General features: G+C 50.2%; 1 protein-coding gene across 4 annotated transcripts; it reads right to left on the bottom strand.

The window, feature by feature from the left end:
* Positions 1-320: 320 nt before the first annotated feature.
* On the bottom strand, positions 321-10,181 carry THNSL2 (threonine synthase like 2). Of its 4 annotated transcripts, none has more exons than XM_065661721.1 (9): positions 10,065-10,181; positions 9,177-9,406; positions 8,310-8,504; positions 7,922-8,074; positions 6,995-7,225; positions 5,671-5,819; positions 2,913-3,038; positions 928-1,067; positions 321-812 (listed from the first exon to the last, which is right to left on the bottom strand). In XM_065661721.1, exons 2-9 carry the CDS (start codon positions 9,397-9,399, stop codon positions 545-547), a joined length of 1,485 nt encoding a protein of 494 aa, XP_065517793.1. In that variant the 5' UTR covers positions 9,400-9,406; positions 10,065-10,181; the 3' UTR covers positions 321-544. The 4 variants fall into 4 exon arrangements, with proteins under 4 accessions (XP_065517793.1, XP_065517784.1, XP_065517801.1 ...); XM_065661712.1 differs by lacking the exon at positions 10,065-10,181 and adding an exon at positions 9,609-9,769; XM_065661729.1 differs by lacking the exon at positions 10,065-10,181 and adding an exon at positions 9,665-9,679.
* Between the last annotated feature and the right edge of the window lie 9,508 nt (positions 10,182-19,689).

Below are 19,689 nucleotides of genomic sequence, written 5' to 3'. Positions count from 1 at the left end.
ATATAATATACGTATATATATAATATACATATAATATATAATATATAATATAATAACAATGTAATAACATTCAGGGAAAACATCTTGTATTTAAGACTGAGCAAGTATTGATGCCTGGGAATGATTCCTGCCACTACTTAAATTACAGGGATGGATAAACCAGATCCACTCCAATTCTGCATGCATTTCCCATTGAGCATCCCTGCTGTTGCTGGGATTGGTGGGCTTGAATATCCCAGCACGGATGGGATCACTGGATAATGTTCAAGAAGCTGTCAATTGCAGGCAGCGCTGAAGAAGCTTTCTGTAGTAGCTAGTAATGATGGAATAGGTGAGTTTATTCAGTTTCGATCAGTTTTTATGAATTACTAGGAAAAAGGGGATACAACTGCAGAGCTCTACTGAAAATGTTATGAAATAGTCTATATAAGCCAATAATTGTGTCCTTGCTAATAATTCCTTGCATAGAGAGTGGGCTCCACTCAGTATAAAACATGGCTCTCCTGGGAATGGAAAATGAGCCCATTGGCCTTGCCCTGGTATCTCAGGCCTGTGTGACCCCCTGCCTGGTGATCTCCTGCTGTCCTGGGGATCCCAACCGACTGCTCTGTGCCTCCCACCGCTTTGCTGCAGCTTCAATCTGCTCCCTGAGAGCCTGTGTCCAGTCCTGTCCCCGCTGCAGGGAGGTAGACCTGGTCTCCATCGTTGTTAAGGCAGTGATTTCAGGGGGGATCTGGGGAACCAGGCCGGCTCGGAGCAGGGCATCCTGGAATTTGACTGTGGAGGCTGGAGCTAAGCAACACCGGGGTGTGCTGAAAGGGAAAAGAAAGCAAGAAAATGATTGATGTGAATGAGTCCTGAGCTGGAGAAGCTGCAGGAGCAAGCGGTGCTTCTGCTCCCAGTGCTCCCAATCACTGCTGTTCTTACCTGTCTGGGTGTGAGTAGTGATAGTGAGCAGCCACAGCAGAGTGAGGACACAGCAGGTACTGATTCTCCTCCCAGCAGCGCCGCATGGCTCGCACGATGTCCTCATCTGAGGCTGAGCATGAGCGCAAGGTCTCAGAGAGCTGTGGACCCAAGGGAAATGGGGAGGTTGGCACAGGGCAGCAGCATCCCAAGTGTTCCCAGTGGGGCTGGAGGTGGGGTTCCCCAGGGACTGAAGGAAAAGGGGTTGCTGCTGGAGCTGGGGGATGAGGCACTGTTGGAAATGACTGCATGGATGGGGTGCAAGCAGGGGCTTTCCACCCGCAGCTGTTGAGAGCATGGACTAAGCTCCTCAGCTCTGCTTTCTGTTTACATGCTCAGAGAGAGCCTCTGAGGGTTTGTAAAACCCACCTCAGTTGATAGGCTCTTATTTCTTTTAACAGTGCAGGTTTTTAGCATCTATTTTGCTGCTGCACAAGCAGGAGTGGGCACCGGGCAAAGGATGCTCAGGGTGAACAATGTGTGTTGGATGGGAAGAGGCAGAGCTCTGCATCTGGCCCAAAAGCCTCCCAATTTAAATGCTTGGTTTTCACCTCTAAGTCTGCTTTCTGTTTGTGCTCCCTTGTGCTATAACACCGAGGCTGAATTGCAGCACCAAACCCATCACTTAAACCATTACACAGGCCCACTCCCAAACACCGCACTCAGTTTGTGCTGGCTCCTGATGCATGATGCCTTAGTGCTGGCACTGCAGTGGCCAAGGACAGGGAGGTTTCATATCTTTCTTACTTACATAATTGTAGGTCTTTCTAATTAGTTTTTCAAAGAGGAAAGATGTTTTTCTTTTGAAAAATACAAATAAATGGGTTTTTAACACCTCCATGCACGTACATAGATAGAAAACTTCTGCTCTGGTCTCACACTTAAATTTTGGGTTGGAAACTCTCTGCTATTTTTTAATCCAAAAATGAGTTGAGAACAAGTGGTGGCAGTGAGTCTCATACACACACATAGAGTGCTGCGTGCATCTAGAGTTTTTAGTCTAGAGAAGAGCAGACTGAGAGGAGATCCCATCAATGCAGATCAATAGCTCAAAGGTGGGTGTCAAGAGGATGGTGCCAGACTCTTTCCAGTGGTGCCCAATGACAGGATGAGGAGCAATGGCCATAAACCAAAACACAAGTTCGACTTCAACATGAGGTGGACCAGCAGGTCGAAGGAGGTGATCCTGCCCCTCTACTCTGCTCTTGGGAGACCTCACCTGGAGCATTGTGTGCAGTTCTGGTGTCCTCAACATAAAAAGGACATGGAACTGTTGGAACAAGTCCAGAGGAGGCCACGAGGATGATCAGGGGACTGGAGCACCTCCTGTATGAAGACAGGCTGAGGAAGTTGGGGCTGTTCAGCCTGGAGAAGAGAAGGCTGCGTGGAGACCTCATAGCAGCCTTCCAGTATCTGAAGGGGGCCTATAGGGATGCTGGGGAGGGACTCTTCGTCAGGGACTGTAGTGACAGGACAAGGGGTAACGGGTTAAAACTTAAACAGGGGAAGTTTAGATTGGATATAAGGAGGAAGTTCTTTCCTGTTAGGGTGGTGAGGCACTGGAATGGGTTGCCCAGGGAAGTTGTGAATGCTCCATCCCTGGCAGTGTTCAAGGCCAGGTTGGACAGAGCCTTGGGTGAGATGGTTTAGTGTGAGGTGTCCCTGCCCATGGCAGGGGGGTCGGAACTGGCTGATCTTAAGGTCCTTTCCAACCCAAACTGTTCTATGATTCTATGAGGAAGAGCTTCTTTGTGTTGAGGGTATCAGAGCACTGGAACAGGCTGCCTGCGGGGGTGTGCAGTCTCCCTCTCTGAAGCCATCCCAAACCCTCCTGGACAGGTTCCTGTGTGACCCTCTCCGCCTTGGCAGAGAGGTTGGACTGGATGATCTCCAGGGTCATTTCCAACCCCAATGCTTCTGTGTGATTCTGTGTGTGAGGAACTGACCTTCCTGTGCAAATCCTCCGGCAGCTTAAGGCTTTTCGATGCGATGAATTGCTCCATCAGCGTTTTTATCAGGCGGCTGTCGGAGCCTGAGAGCAGCCAGAGGACCCTCTCCATGTTGTAAGGCTCCTGGGGCAACAAGGCAAGAGGTGAGCAGTGGAAATCCAAGCGTTTGTCTCAATGGGAGAGCGCTCGTGTGGATTCTCTGATGTCTAATGAGGGTTGAGGTCCTGCTGATGCATTTGTCTTGGTGGAAGCTGGGGTGGGCTTTGTGTCTTTCCCCCTGCACTCTTATATCCCAAGACAAGTCTTTGGGAACACAATGTCTTTCAGACCTCTGACCTGTCAGAGTAGTCTGGCAGTGACCATCAGATTAAGAATAAAACTAATAAAGGGACTACTGATAAATCAAAGGAGTGACCACATCAGTGCAATCACCTTGAGGAACGCAGTCTAATAACACGCTCTGTATTTGGGAACCCGAAATATCCAGCTGTTTACTCAATGCTGCAGCTCCCGTGTGACTTAATGAGGCACCCAACTCCCTGCAGGGCTGACCCATGATCTTTATGAACACAAGAGGCACATATAGGGCCTGACTGGCCTGTATGGAGCAATGGGTGTTGCAACACTGCAACAAAACTCGGTGCAAGACCATACAAGAGGGTCCCAATTCACTGCTCACTGTCTCATTCTTACATGCTCACACGCATGTAAGAACGCATTCACCCAGGTGAATGTTCACCTTGGACAGGATACCTTGTAAGGATAGACAGGACAAGGGGTACCAATACCAAGTCCTCATCACATCTCCTGGGTCCAAGCATTGGTCTTGGTTCAGTTCTTCACACCTCTTAGCATCTGGCAATGCCTATGACCTTTTGTCTCTTCATCCTGACCTACCCTAGTGAGTCATCAGGACTTACTCAGCCTTTCGTGTCCTTATCTGAATGGCTTATGGCCCCAGTCCTGTTCTTCATCTTCCCATCATCATCTCCCAGAGCCTCCAGCCTGTAATCTTCAGTCTAGTCTGGCTGAGCCCTCTGCTTTAGGCTGTCCCCTGGTTTAGGCTGTCCTGAGAAGCTACGTGTCAGAGTGCTTGGACTCCAATGAACTGCTACTGGAGGTGCCTCCAGCACCCTCCTGACACCCTTCCTCCCATCCTTCCTTCTGCTGCTCCCACATCCAGACGTGTCCCTTTCACCTCCATTCATACCAGCCTTATGGTTTCCACTGCAGAGCATCACATAGACATAGACACCAGTAACTTGAACTGGTACAAGCATTGGCCTTGCCATTTAAGTTATTAACCAGCTCTCTGGCTGACTTTGTCCTATGCCTCTGGAGTTGCCTAGGGGCCCAGTCTGGAGGGCAGGTCATGGTGGGGACTGTTCCCAAGGAATGTTTTGGCATGTACATGTAAGCTGTGTGGTGCTTCCTGACCTCGAGGCCAGAGAATAGCCCTTGGTTAGCTTTAAGTAACGCAAAGAAACAGCATCCGCTCTGATTCTCCCGGGATAGCTCCTTACAAGGCTCATTCACACTGGACTTTCTGCTTCACCTTCAACTCTTCAGCTAGGGTCTAATTGGAAAGTTTTCTCTGCTTTAGCTTAGTCTGCAGAAGAGACAACCTAAAGAGGTTGTGCACTCTCCATCCTTGAAGGTTTCCAACACCCAACTGGCCAAAGCCCTGAGCAATCCAGTCTGACCTCAGGCCTGACCCTGCTTTGAACAGGTCCCAGCTAGAAATGTCCTGAATTCCAGCATGAATGAACTGTTGAACTGTGGAAATATTTGCATGGATGCTTCAGGTGGGAGCTGAACCATAATGGGTGGAGAGCGATGTGCAGACTGGTCCACCCATCCAGCTCCTCAGGAATCTCTGGGCATCACCCCACTCAGCTGCCTTCCCTCATGATCCCAAAGTCTGGCATATGGTTAGTGCCTCAGGGACATGGTCGAGAGGAGCCCAGCTACCCTTTGAGCTTTGAAGAGCTCCATAAATCCTTGCCTCAGGAGGAAAGTCAAGCTGCAGACTACAGCAGCCTGGTGATAGGGGCGTAACGACTTATTGACTGCAAAGCATGGCAGTTCCTCCCGGCTCCCAGGTCCTCCCAGGTTGTTTGAGCAGCTCTTGGAAAATCCAGGTAGCTTAAGGCCACAGTGATATACCACCAAGTCTTCCACACTTTGATCACTTGTTTGGAAGCAGATCCAATCCCTGTGGATCACAGGGTAGGTATGAAAAGGGAGGTATTCGCTTCCAGGTGTTTGGTTTCTGTACCTCCATGACTTTTCATTTCTGAGGCCTTTGCCTGCCTGCTCAGACTTGTTTTGCTCTGAGCAAGCTGCACATGGCCATAGAGGAGGCACTTCTGGGCTTCCTTACCTTCTTCCTGGTCTCTTCCTTTCAAAAGCATCAACAAAGCCCTTGAGACATAATGGGATTTACAGCTTTCCAAGTGCTACATTTTGAGGAACATCCCTCTCTTGCTAACCTTGCACCAATGAAACCCCAGAACCAGCATTCCAGAATGAAGACTACAAAGGCAAGCATCAAGAAGTGAGGAAGAAGGCGTTTGATCAATCTCAGCTCAGCAGTCCGCAGCATAAATGCTCATACGAGTCACACCTCTTCATGCATCACTGAGAGGCACTGCCAGTGGCAGAATTCTGCTCTCATAAACCAGGTAGAACAGAGTACAAGGGGAAACACATATCATCTTGGGTATCTTTCCATTTTGGCCAGTTCATTCCATACCTGAATATCCATGGCTGATGCTAAGGTAGGCTTCACGCTCTCTGACAGTGAGAAATCTCCATGTTGGACAGTCCTGTGAATGATGTCATTGCTGTTCACCACAGCAACAAGGCGAACTGGGAGACCCATTTTCTGGGCAATACATCCAGCTTGGGGAAAAAGAAGTGAAAACAAACACTTGATGAAGAAACATTCAAAGGAGATTTAGCAAAGAAATTATTGTACAGGTTCATTGAGCATATAGCTCACAAGCAAATGCAAATGGCATTCCCTAGTGCAGGGGGTTGGAACTGGATGATCTTAAGGTCCTTTCCAACCCAAACCATTCTATGATTCTATGACTCTGAAATCGGTTGCCCAGGGAGGTTGTGAGTGCTCCATCCCTGGCAGTGTTCAAGGCCAGGCTGGATGAAGCCTTGGGTGGGATGGTTTAGTGTGAGGTGTCCCTGTCCATGGCAGGGGGGTTGGAACTGGATGATCTTAAGGTCCTTTCCAACCCAAACCATTCTATGATTCTATGACTCTGAGATATCTGTTTTTAATGTTTTGGTAGAGCACCAGATTATAAAGCCCAGGGGTGCAATGCTTCACCTGCCATTGAACACTGACCCTTGGGCATCTCCACCTTTGAAAGTGGATGGAAAGAGGACTGAGAGGTCAGGGAGTTGCTGTTCAAACAAGAGAGATGAAGCTTTTGGGCTCTTGCAGCTTATTAATGGTGCCTCTGATGGGCAGCCTGGAAGCGCAGTGAATGCACTTGGGTGCATCAAATACTTTATTGCTCTCATAAGACACTTGTAGGTCTATTTTCTAGCGTGAGGTGTCCCTGCCCATGGCAGGAGGGTTGGAACTGACTGATCTTAAGGTCCTTTCCAACCCAAACCATTCTGTGATTCTATGATTTTGGGATTGAGGTAATCAAGGACTCACATTTAGAAGGTCAGATTATGCAATAAAGAGTGGTCCTCTTGACTGTACTCTATGCAAACCAGAGCAGGACTAGGCAGGACCCTACACAGAGCAGAGCTACAGTATTTTCCCTCTTTTCTGGATCAGACACATTCTGTCCTTTTCCAATGTGCCCATCTTCAAGATGGCTACAGTCATCAAAGGGTGGTGTGGCTTTTTCTGCACCTTCCAAATCCTCAGTGACCCCTGCATGACTAATAACCATCCATGAGTAATAAAACAGAAGTGGTGCTGAAGAAACCCTACCAGAGAGTGGGTGTTTCAATAAACAGCAACACACAGCATCTGCAATGTGCTTTTAGTCCATAGGTCAAGCACTCTCTTCCTTATCTACCCTATCTTTTTCCCCCTTTACCTGTGATATTTCCTCCTCCTCCTGTTGGCACAACAATTTCCACCACTGGCAGCGGGGTGGTATCCAGGGATGGGGCGCATTGGAAGTAAGCATAGAAGTGGTGAGCAATCTGCACCATGATCCTGGACCAATTGACTGAATTCAAGCTCATCAGATTGTATTTTCTGGCAAAATCAACATCGGCGAACAGTTCCTTGATGGGCACATCAATTTCATCGCTGTTCCCATGAGCTGGCAAAGGGAGAAAGGGAAGATTAGATCTGCCAACATCAGTGCATCAGGCACAAGGTGTTTCTGCTCAGAAATGGGGTCAGCCTCAAGCCCTGGAGTGTGCTGCAGCTAAGGATGTCCTGAGATGCCCACCCGCCTTGGGAGCCAGCGGCTGAGCCATCCACTGTGTGGATGCTGCATGGTTTCTGCAGACATTGAACTCTAGGCTCTTGCTTATCCCAAGTATGTCCTAGCCAAGAAGGCAAATACCTGCATCCCCTATGAGATGATAAGGTGAGACCTGGCTGAGCAGAGGCATCCATGGGACAGCAAAGAGCCCAGAGGTAATTCCTAACCATGGGGACAGCACAGTGGTAAGGGATGAGCCACCATGAAGATGAGCGGATGGGAGAAGGGGTGACCTTCAATCCTTTTAGTACCAAGAAATGGTCCTAATTCAGTGCAGCTAAACACCAATCACCTGCACGGAAGCAGCTCGGATCTATGGCCAGGAGAAAAGGAAGCCTTGAACCACTTGGTGATCGAACTGAGGATATGTGCTATAGGCTCCTGTTAGCCAGATGTCTGGGCATAGTGACCACGGTGGCAATGACTTGGATGGCTGCAGCTACTAAAGCTGCAACTCCCTGAGACTTCTAGAGTCATGGTTTTGACACAGAAGAGCCATAAACCGGGCAGTCCAACAGCAACACCAACCAGCAAAGATGTGGATGTTGTCTTCAATGACGGTGGTCATCTGCAGCTCTTGTATCTGTGTGCACAACCCCTTGGGCAGCAGAACAAAGATGTCCATGTTCTTCTGTCCTCTCACGCTCTCAACGGCTGAGCTCCCGGTGTCCCCTGAAGTCCCTGTTTCGAGTGAGGGAGAACCGAGAAGAACAAAAAGAATTGATATGTCAGTCAAACCTGCACCACTGCACTTGAAGAATAAGATGCAGAGATGTTCCATCAGATGCTTTTGGCTGGAGCAGCCACCCTGCCATTGCCACCTATGAGGCAACACTACAAAGGGCTTCTATGGGAAGGGTCATGGGGTAATGGCAATGAAGGTAAAGACCTCCCCTACACAAAGAGACATACTCACCCACCACAACAGTGATGTGCTTCTGCCTTTTCTCCAAGAAGTACTGTAAAAGCTGCCCTGTACAGGACAAGGACAGGTCCTTAAATGCGTAAGTAACCCCGTGCCAGAGCTCCAAAACGTTCAGCCCATCCTTCAGCCTGGACACATGGACGACATCCTTGTGTCTGAACCTGCTGAAGGCCCTGTCGACCAGGTCTATAGGGAAGATGGTTAAAGGAGCTGTTAGATTGGGTAGAGGAGCGTTTTTCTGACCCATGCCTTCCTGCACCATTCACACACAACTAAAGACTCTCAGTTGCTGGAGAGGTGATAGATACCCAGCAACTTATTCCCAGCTATTGGGAGTAAACCAGTCCAGGTTCACTGTGTTGGACAGCGCTACACAAGTAACCCCAGCCGATACCTGACACAATCAGAGCAAGCTGTGTTACAATATAAAACACAGGAAACCAGGGTCTGCCATAAGGTGCTGTTGCAGCAGAGGTTGTAGCTGCCCTCTGGTGCAGTGATGGCTGTTAAATGCTAAAACCACCAAAAATCAGTCTCAATAAGAGTGTGGAACAGCAGAAAGCCTTGGTGGAGGGCAGGTCTGGAGCACCCAGCAGCAAGCAGGGCCACCGCACCAGCTATCACTGTTGTAGTCACCAGAATCCCTATTTGCACAGAGAGGACACCTTTTCCAAAGGTAGCAATTCCCAGCAAGGGGAAATTCTCTTCCCAGAGAATAGGGTACAGAAAGCAGCAGGGAGTGATGCAGCAGGCTCCATCCTCTAGTGGCTGTGAAGAGGATGGAGCGAAGGTGGGCAATGCACTGAACACCCCAAAACTCCTGCTGCACATCCCTGCGAGCAGCAGGTTGAGGCTCACCACTGAGTGTGCTCCGTGGGACCAGGTCAGCAGTGATGAAGAGGGAGCACAGCTCCTTCACCAGCTCCGGGTAGGAGAGGCTGCTCCACCTCCGCAGGGTGTCCCGGTCCAGCAAGGGGATGTGCTTGGGCATGAAGAGGCCCCCATCGGATGCGAAGCCGGAGAAGAGGGTCCTCTCGAAGTCGACTGTCCCTGCGCCTCCCCGTGTGCTGATGTACTCCATGGTGATGCTGCGGAGACACCGCAATCACTGCCAGGGCCCTGAGCACCCCTAACTGGGAACAGTCCCGCACCCCAAGCTATGGGATGCTGTGAGGTGTCCCTGCCCATGGCAGGGGGGTGGAACTGGGTGGTCCTTTCCATCCCAACCCATCCTATGATTCTATAGAACTTCCCATGTGGACAGACAGATATCCTCAGGGAGGAAACCACCTCCTCCCCCAAAAGCCACAGGCTGCTGGGGTAGCCGGGGCCGGCAGAGGACACACATCGTTCTGCAGGCAGTGGAGACGCTGCCTGAGATTTGCACGGAGCCTCCGCATCCCGCTTTCCCTGCCCCATTCCCAAAATGCCCCCCGGACACACTTCCCGGTTTAAGCAAAGCCCTGATGGCGCAGCAGTCGCTGTGCAAGCACGTCATGTCCCCTGCAGGCTACTTGCAAAACCCGGAGCTTAAAAAGTAGATAAATAAAGGGAAGGGAATAACTTGGGGGTTTGGGGCTGATTTTTGCCAAAGGGGTTGAACTAAAGATGGGATTTAACTCGGTGTAGGAAGGGCCGAGCTAAACCCTCTGGATTCATGCAAATCCCACCGCGCAGCCTGCGGCGCTGCTGCTAGAAGCCCCCTTTAACCCCATGGATCCCATGAATCTCCATCGCTATTCCCACCTCGGACACTCCAGCAGCCCCTCGGCACGGCCGCAGGCTGACCCCAACGCAGAGGCAGGAATGCAGCCGAGAAACTCAGCCCCAGCGCCTGTAACCGGGCACCCTTCGCACTTGTGCTCACGGGAATCCTCTCCCCGTTGCAACAGGTCAATGTTCCCCTCGGCGCCCTCGGGCCTCCTGCACCGCGCCTGGGAATGGGAATATGTGGGAAAGATGGGGCTGAGCTGCTCCTGGTGCGGCCGGGCAGGAGGCACAGGCTGCAGCAGGGGAGAAAGCTGGTTCAGTGTTAGGAGATAGGTTTTAGCCGTGGTCAAAGAGGGCACGGAGAGCTTGTGGTCAGTGTAACCCCGTTAGAGCTCAAAGCTCAGCTGGAGAAGCGCTGAGACACCTGATTTAACCGTGAGGTTGGGCTTGAAGCTGAGATTGAGCCTGCCTAAAGCAGGGTTTGGGTGGGAAACCTCCAGAGGTCCCTTCCAACCAAAACCAGTCTGTATTTAGCTGAGATGGTGAGGCTGGGATGTGATAACAGCTCTATCCCACCACTGGGGAAACTGAGGCACGGGACAAAGAGAGGGCATACGCAGGGCTGTGTAAAAAACTCACTTCTCCTTTGCAGGGAAGGGCTGTGTATCCCTTTTCTTACATTTTAGCTTAATAAAGAAGTGCTGTTTGAAGGAGAAGGACCACAGGACTGGTGACTGCATGGACCCAGGGTGCAGGAAGGCAAGATGCTGAGGTACAAAGCATGGCTGATAACAGCCAAATGTGGGTCAGGAAGCCCACATCTGCAGTGAAGGATACATGGCTACCAAAGCATCAAAGTCCAACCCAACACACAATCCTTCTCTTACTCCCATGAGTAACTGGAGCCTTGAGATAAGTCTCTGGTAGAGAGTGGTCCAGTCATTTCCCTGGGCACCAATATGGAAACTGGTTTTTCTAAGCACAACATATAAAAAGCTTGCTCATTTTCTGATCACCTCCAAGAAATAAACTAGAAATGGAGCTACTTACCCATACTTCTATGTATTCTATCTCCCAGCCAGCCTGTATCTCCCCATTGCAGGGAGATCTCTGTGCTCAGTGTTTCTCATCACATTGCAAAGATGAAGCCTGAGCCACCCAAACCTGCTGTAACCCCAGGGTCCTCTCTGCACCCACAGCCACCAGGTCCTCATGGCACATTGGCATGTAGTGGGATGCTGCCCCTGTAACGGGGGTCCCTTCCCATTCCAGATGTGCATCCAAGTCCTTTCACAGGGCACTAGAAAGCACAGGCAGCAGAGCTGGACCTTGTTCTTCACAGATGATGTTTAGGTCAATGGTGAAACCTCCCCAGATCCATCTTTGGAGTCATGAAAAGCCTCCAGGGTCACTGAGCAGTGTCCCCAGGGTGGAGCCTTAGCTCCACATCGTGCTCCAGCAGCAGCTGACACAATACTCTTCAAGTAGCATCTCTAGAAAAGAAACAGTGAAATACAAGAAAATACTACATAGAAATGAATAGACTCGACTAGAAATATACTAGAAGCTGCAGGATACAGCACTTCGCCTCCTCTAACCTCTCCCATGACAGCGTGCCAAGGTGAAGTCAGGATCTTCTTCCCTTGCAGCAGTCTCTGCCCATGCAGAGGCAAAGCAGGCTTTGAACCCAGCTCAAATTTAGGCTCAAACAAGGCAAGGATCAAATCCATGGGGAAAGCTGCACAAGCTGATAGCTTTTGTTATTAATGTAATGATTTAGTATCACCAATGAGCATCTGATTGTCTCCACAAGGGTTACACGGTGCATCCCACCTACTCCCACCACCATGAGACTTTATGCCTCTGGGTATTCATTTACCATACATCTAACAGTTTCAATGTGTACATTACCTGTGTGAGACGGCTTCACTGAATCATCTAATGTATGTATTTATTTCATGTGAAGAGCTTATAATGAAACTTAGGAACCCTTTAATATTAGAACCCTACGGGGTAGCATATGGGAGCCCTGCAATAAGAAAGGGGGTTAAATCAGGTCACTTGTTGCTTGGCATTGGCAGAAGGAAATGGTAGCAGGGCTGTTGCCCCAGCTTTATCTATGTCCTGGGCCTATCAGCAGTGATAGCCCTTGCTAATGAGGTCATTGACTGGTGCTTTGATGCTAGGGATTGCTTATGTGGCAGCTGTGGGTGAGTGTAGAACACCGGGGGAGCACGTAGGACATGTACTGGGATGACAGCGCTATTCACTGGGAGGGCTTTTCCCATGTTTAGCCCTGCAGTTTCCATGCATTCGAGTTTAAAGGGCTGTTGCTTTAATATTATCTGGATCTGTAAAAGGAAGGAGGGGAATAGAGGCCCTGTGCTGCTGCTGCACACCAGCCTGTCAGGGCTCATCCACTGCAGCAACAGATCCAGAGCTGGAAAATGTAATAGCCTTTAATTAACCTGGTCTTACTCAATGCCTCCATATTCCTGCTGGGATTTGCACTTCCACTTTGGACCTTGCCTCTTCCTGAGCAGTTCTGACTCTTTGGACTCGCATGTCAGGAATCGGCTGTATTTGCAAACCGCAGCTAAGGCTGCTCTCAGACTTTGCCGACTCTTTTTGTTGTACTGCATCGGTTTTCATCCCTCCAGGTGGAATTTCCTCAGCCTCTCCCCATACAAAAGGCATGGTAAGGACCAAGGAAGCAGAAGGGCACATACAGCAGTGAGAAGCCTTTATTCCTGCACAACTTACTTACTCCCATATTTCAAGTCTCCCCCAGAGCATCGCAGCACTCACAGGAGGGCACTGAAACACTCAGCTCCGTGTTTGCTGAGCAGCCTTCTCTCCTCTCTAGCAATGGCCCCCTCTGGCACAAGCAGTGCATTGGGTTTGGGTTCCCTCTGCACGCACCCAACACAGCATCCCCAGGGATGGGTCCAGAGAAGGGCACGGAGCTGGTGCAGGGCCTGGAGCCCAAGTGTAATGGGGAACGGCTGAGGGACCTGGGGGGGTTCAGATGGAGAAGAGAAGGCTCAGGGGGGACCTGATGGCTCCCTACAAGTGCCTGACAGGAGGATGGAGCCAGGAGGGGCTGGGCTCTGTTCCCAAGGAACAAGGGATGGGACAAGAGGAACCGGCCTCAAGCTGCCCCAGGGCAGGTTTAGATTGGATATTGGGAACAATTCCTGCCCCAGAGGGTGCTCCGGCATTGGAACAGGCTGCCCAGGGCAGGGCTGCAGGCACCGGCCCTGCAAGTGTTCACACACCGTGGAGATGAGGCCTCAGTGCCATGGGTCAGTGGTGGCCTTGGCAGTGCTGGGCAGTGGTTGGACTGGATGAGCTTAAAGGGCTTTTCCAACCTATTTGATTCTGATTCCACGGGGACCGCAGGCTCTGGCAGCTCCACCAGTGCATCCCTATGTCAGTAGATGGCGGCAGCGCCTCGCATCCACGGAGGAATCTTGTCCTTCCATCAGCCCTCCCTCCCCTCCCTCCCTCCAGCTTTCCGGCCATGGATGCGCAGCATCCCACCGGGATTTCAGCCAACAGCCAGGAAACCCCTTTCCGAAGAGCCCCATTTGGGAGCCAAGGAAGAGGAGGACCAGGCAATGTCCTGCAGCAGGCAGCCAGCCTGCGGAGCGGGGTGAGCCAATGCTTGTCGGAGTGGGAAAGAGATTGCTTATGTTATCTTCTCACTGGGGTCTATCACCCCCCTTCCAGCAGGGTCTCTCATCCCCTGGGTGTCTCTAGAGCCTGACTCTATGGAGAAACTCAGAAAGGGGCACATGGAAAGACCCCAGGACAAGAATGCACCCAGTTTAGTACAAAAGCATCACGTAAGCTTGATCAGCGCAAATACCTCCTCATATCTCCCTGTTCTGTCTCTGCCCACGAGTTGTCTGAAAACCATGCACAAACAGAAGCTTTCAGACCTATAAGGGAGCCAAGCAGTGCCAGGCAGGTCCAGTAAGCAACAGGGATGTTTGGGGCTTTGCAATGCCATTTACCACCCCGTACAGACTGCTTCCAGTGGGAAGTGTGTTGTATTGTCTGGGAGAAAATACCTAAGCTTGTCACAAGGGGTTGCTGAAGAAAATCTGCGTCTCCTGCCCTCTCATGTACAGAAGTATGGACTTTTACAGTGAAAACAGAGATTTCAGGGACAAACTGTAGGGGTTTGGCCAGAAATCAAAGTATTTCAGTTCTGCCTTTCTCAGAGGCAGACCCACACGTAAGTGAGGTTCAGAGATCTATAGCAGGAAGGGGGCTAAGGATGCCTGCATCTGCACAGGCAAACATACACCCAGAATCATTTGTCTGAGCCTCATGTCAAGGAGCTATAAGGCAGAAATGTACAGCTGTAAACGAATTAGCACACACACAACTGCCCTTTGGTTACAGCGAATGTGGCTCTTTCCCCCTCTTTCTAGATTGGATTAAGTTATCGGTGTCTCAGCTGACCTGAGGTAGTTCTACGTGGGACAGCGCCTTTTCTCACCTGCAGATGTACACACACGCTCCTCCGCCTCCGCTTGTGGTGATTTTGCAGGGCAAGGAGCTGCCAGCACATCAGCTGGGTTCAGTGCTCTTTCCTCACGCCAAGGTGTTTCACAACAACCTCAAGGACGTCCCTGTTGTGGTTTGGGTCTTGGAGACCAAAGTGCAGGACACACTGGTAAAGGCAGAGCAGAAAGGGAGCGTGAGGATGGGACAGTGCAGTGCTGGCTCCTCTGTTGGGACATTGAGGACTATTGCCTGGAGCAGGTTGTGCAATCTGCTCCTGCTGCCTCGAAGTTTGCATTAAACGTCAGGGATAAACTTTATCTCAATGTGTGCAGTCCCATAGGATATGGGCTCTGTGACCACCCATTAGGGACTCAGTAAGGAAGAGGCTGTGGAAGCTGAGCAGTTACAGCTCATTCGCTTGATCACCTTCTCCAGGTGACTTTGGGAAAGTCAGTCAGTGTCTATGTGCTCCATTATATGGAAAGCAAGGATACCCGTGCTCAGGGAGGTGCTTGAACTAAAGCAAACCCAGCAGCAGCATCAAGTGGGACATGCACAGTGGCAATCTAGACTTTGTCCACAGCTCTGGCCTTGCTGGCGCTGTGCTTGTTTCCCATGGAGCATACCCCTGGCCATGAACCTGCTGAAATCTCAGACCTCATTCAACCTCAAAGCAGTGTCCTGCCTCTGCTTTGCTCCTGTGCTTCCGCAGCCAAGGAGCACCATCTGGTAGGGAAACTCTTGGGGGTTTTGTTTGGACATTCCCTTATGTTTGCATGTAAACTGTGGTTGTGTATTTGGCTCAAAGAGAGAGGAACAGTGGTCTATGGCACAGAGCATCCTCACATTCAGTCTGGAGTGGTGAACATAGAAGAGTGATGATCACCCCTGAGGCTCCACTGGGTATCATGGGTCTGGCACACCAAGTCAACTGCTTTGACAGTGATATTACGTTTATGAAGAGCCATTTCAGGGAACAAGACATCGGTACAGTGCTTGTGTGTGGTGAGATGGGTTGTGCATCAGGACTCACGTACAAACAGCAGGGCACGCAGACGCACAGGCTCCTCCTCATGTCTGCATGGGTTTAAGAAGCTCTCCTTGACTAATTAGCTACAATCTACTGTTAGCAGTTATTAAGTGAGCTGCTGTGATTGATAAATGAAGACTGGGGAGAGCACGGGCCAGCTGGAGAGGTGACAGCCAGGACTTGAGTTCATCTGGCCTCTTGGAGGCTGCTGCTCTTTGCATCCCATCATGCAAGTGTACACTTGGTCACTTGAAGGTTTATGTATCCCCACTGCATATCCATGCACCTGGATCAGGTGGAGACATCTGCACTGCAGCCATGTGTTGGGGTGGGATGAAACCCTTTCGCATTGGTTAAATGTTCAATGCTGTGCTTTGTGGGGCTCTTCCAAACCTCCCTTTATTCAAGAACATTAACTGAAAATGGCTCCATTTGTTTCCCTGCCTTGGCTCAACCTCATTCCATGAGCAATAAGCACCGTTTCCAGCTCCAGAAGCTGGACAGTAGCATGGAAGACATCATCCCACCAAAGATGCAAGGAGAGCACAGCACCTCTTAGGATATGGGCAAGGCTCCATGTGCCCAGAAAGAAGTAACAGAGGTAATGTGTTTGAGGCAAGAACATGGCACAACCAGCAGCTTTATTCCTGCAATAGGACAAGACCCCATCAGTAAAGGGTGGCTCTTCTGCAGGCTCTGCTCCCCACATGATCATCGGTAAGCAAAGCTAAGGCAGTGATAGGTCTCATGCTATCAGTAAAACCATTGCCTTGCTGTTGGAGAAGCAGTACTAAGCCTTTGCTCCTTTTCAGACCTTTGTAGTCAGATGACAAGGGCTGATTCCTTTGCTGGATTTCGGCATTCATGGACAGCTTTATCAAGCAGCAGCTCTCTGTACAAGCGGCTGCTTTTGGCACTCTTATCAAGGCTTTGATAATGGAATATCTAATCTAAGCCAACATGAACTGGCGCTTCCATGTCTGCGGCTTGGAAGTTACAGCTTGGAGGCAGCCAGGAGACTGTGATGGCCATTTGAAACAGAGAAATAAAATGGGAAAGGTGCTGAATTTCATCTCAGTGCTGTCTTGGTGATGCAGCACAGTGAAAACATGGTTAAACCAAGAGGATTAGGGGAATCGCAGCATCAGCATCATCTTTCCCCATCCCATCCAACCTTTCCAAGCAATGCCATCATTTGGCCTGCTGAAGAAACCTTTGTTCCTCAAGGCTAAAAATTATCTGACCAAAGATGTAAACCCTGGGCAGGAGACCAAGTTCCCAGATACAAGTACAGCAGAAATAGGAATGAACCAGGCTGTAATACGGATTTAGACAGAAGGAAGTGCACCTAAGGATCTGTGATTTGCAAGCATGCGACCAAGCTCTTAGAATAACTGGATAGGGGTTCTGGGGTGTTCAGCTGGATCTGTATTAGGGAAATCCATGACTGAGTCAGCAAGAGCCCTGGCTTGTAGCCTGTCACATTTGGGCTAAGAATATCCTAGTGTAGAGCCCTGCCTCAGCTTCCCAAAGCACTAACATGAAATCAAAGGCTTCACAAAGTCTGGGAAGTCACTGGTGGAACACCTTCCACTAGACCAGGTTGTTCAAGCCCCGTCCAACCTGGCTTTGAACACTGCCAGGGATGGGCCAAGTCCTTTTCATAGTTCAGAACATAAGAGTTCTACTTCAACCTGGAGGATGCAGAGGAGGATTTTTGCTGCAGGAGCCCTGAGACTCAAAATCCTGTTCCCCAGCACAACACCCAAGTCGTCAGGAAGCAGTGCTTGCAGGAGGGTGGTTTCCCAGTGCGCTGGCAAACACTGAGTGAAAGTGGGAGCCAGGACCAGGTAGGGTTGAGGGAAGGTGATAACAGCCTCCAGCTGCTCCATGAGTGGCTGCACAGGTGATGGGGCCAAACACTTCTTGATAATGGCAGATGTAATAACACGAGTGCACTTTGGGAGGTTTGGATTGAGCATCTCCTTCAAGAGGTGGGGTACAGCCCCAGGATGGGTACCCAGAGAGGTAGAGGAGGTGGGGTTTGAGATATGGACAAAGCCATGGCTGAGCTGACTTGGTGTTGGTGATGCTCTTGCTTTGAGCCAGAGGTTGAACCAAAGGCATTCAGAGGGCCCTCCCAACCAGCATTTCCCTGATTGATCACCTTGGGATGTAAAGCATTCAAAGCAGAATGATCTACACTTTATTTCCCAAGCAACTTAAGCACAAAAGTACCTGCTGGCTTCCCGCAGGACCTTCCTCTTTTCTCTTTCTACAAACCAGGTCCATGTTTTGGGGTAGGTATTTGGTTTTAACCTAATGGTCAATTAACATGGCCTCGTGTTAATGCAAATCAGGCACATGTTCTTCTTCCTAGAAAGATAAACTGATGTCATGTTTGAAGAGATCCTGGTCGGGAGATGTACAAGTATTCTGAACTTTGATGTTGAGATTAAGGTTGTCTCACCTGCTGTTTGCTCATCAGGCCTGCCTAGATAATCATTACCTTGGCCAAATTTCATTCTGCCAGGGCTTCTTCTAAGAACTTCTGCAATTCTTTACTGGGGGATATAAAAGAACATGAGTCCGACAGAACAGACAAACCAAAGAGGATTTATCTTCGATCATTGATCAAAAATCAGTTGATTGTATTTCTAAATTCACCAGCAGTAATCCATAGTCCACATTTATCCAACACACCAAAGCTGGGAACATAGGTATGTCATATCTGTAAGTAGAAGAGGATACCTGCAGAAAGCAGATTTGATCTCAGATGTGAGGGGGGCTGTTCAGCCTGGAGAAGAGAAGCTGCATGGAGACCTCAGAGCAGCCTTCCAGTATCTGAAGGTGGCCTATAGGGATGCTGGGGATGGACTCTTCATTAGGGACTGTAGTGATAGGACAAGGGGTAATGGGTTCAAACTTCAACAGGGGAAGTTTAGATTGGATATAAGGAAGAAATTCTTTGAGGGTGGTGAAGCACTGGAATGGGTTTCCCAGGGAAGTTGTGAGTGCTCCATCCCTGGCAGTGTTCAAGGTTAGGTTGAACAGAGCCTTGGGTGAGATGGTTTAGTGTGAGGTGTCCCTGCCCATGGCAGGGGGCTGGAACTGGATGAGCTTAAGGTGATGGATCAATATTCAGGTGTTGTTTCAAGTCTGAACCTCGTTGTCCATCATGTGAAGAGAGGGGACCTGAACTGCCTGGAGAAGCAGCGAGAGGTCCAGGGCAGGAATGCTTGGGAGGCACACGTGTGCTTCCAAAAGGCTCATGGCCGGAGGACACGGTGAGGAGCAGGGAGCTGCCAGCTCCATAAGGTGCCGGGACCCAGCCTTAGAGGTCAGTCACCTCTAGCCCTATGAAGAAGACGCTGAAAAGGGGTGTGTGGCCCCACATGACCCCAGGCCATTCACCCAGCACAGGGAAAACATGTCATGCAGTTCCCAAGGTGATGTCATTCCTGTTGGAACATGAGGGATAAAAGGGATGTTTGGGAAACTGCTGAAACAACCCACCCTCCATGTGTGCCTCCGAGCCTGCCTGGCCCCCTCCATGGTGCGGAGGGGTGATGTTCCCTATGGATACCCTCCAGCAGAGGTTTTCCCTCTCCTGCCTCATCAGGCTGACACTGCCTGTACTAATTAACCAGAAAGTGAGGCTGAGTGAAGCCCAGGAAGCATCACTGTGCAGCACAGAGAGATGAGGTGGCAGCAGCCCTGGGCTGAGCCTGCAGCAGCAGGATGTGTGGCTGCAGAGGGCTCTGACAGCACCTCCGAACTGGAAGGAAACAGAGGGGGTTTTGCCTTTATCCATGATTTCAAAAGACCAAAGGTGCTGTGAGAAGGTAGAATGGAAGAGTTGCCAAGAGAAGGAATGTGAGTGAAAAGGGGGGAAATCCCTGAGCTGGTGACTTCGGGAGGGAGGAAGAATTCATTGGAGCAGAGGATGAGATGGGAGCAAGAAACACAGCCTGGGGGTCCAGACCCAGAGAATGGATGCTCAGAAGTTGTGCAGCAACCCAGGATGCTCAGCCAAGGGGACCACACTGGAGAGGAGCCCAGCTCTGAGCCCTGCGTTGGAGAAAGGAGTGATGATGCTCACCTTGGAGGCTG

Source organism: Lathamus discolor, chromosome 1 (assembly GCF_037157495.1).
Source record: "Lathamus discolor isolate bLatDis1 chromosome 1, bLatDis1.hap1, whole genome shotgun sequence".
NCBI lineage: Eukaryota > Metazoa > Chordata > Aves > Psittaciformes > Psittacidae > Lathamus > Lathamus discolor.
Note: the sequence above shows the minus strand (reverse complement) of the source record. Positions and strands in the feature narration are given on the sequence as shown.

Bases quoted from the DNA above. Each gene is read 5' to 3' on its own strand.
- THNSL2 (XM_065661712.1), bottom strand. From the start codon at position 9,718: ATGCGGAGGCTCCGTGCAAATCTCAGGCAGCGTCTCCACTGCCTGCAG. The intron at 8,505-9,176 runs GTGAGCCTCAAC...TCTTCCCTATAG, and splicing joins CCCACGGAGCACACTCAGTG to ACCTGGTCGACAGGGCCTTC. The intron at 7,226-7,921 runs GTTGGTGTTGCT...TCCCTTTGCCAG, and splicing joins CAACATCCACATCTTTGCTG to CTCATGGGAACAGCGATGAA.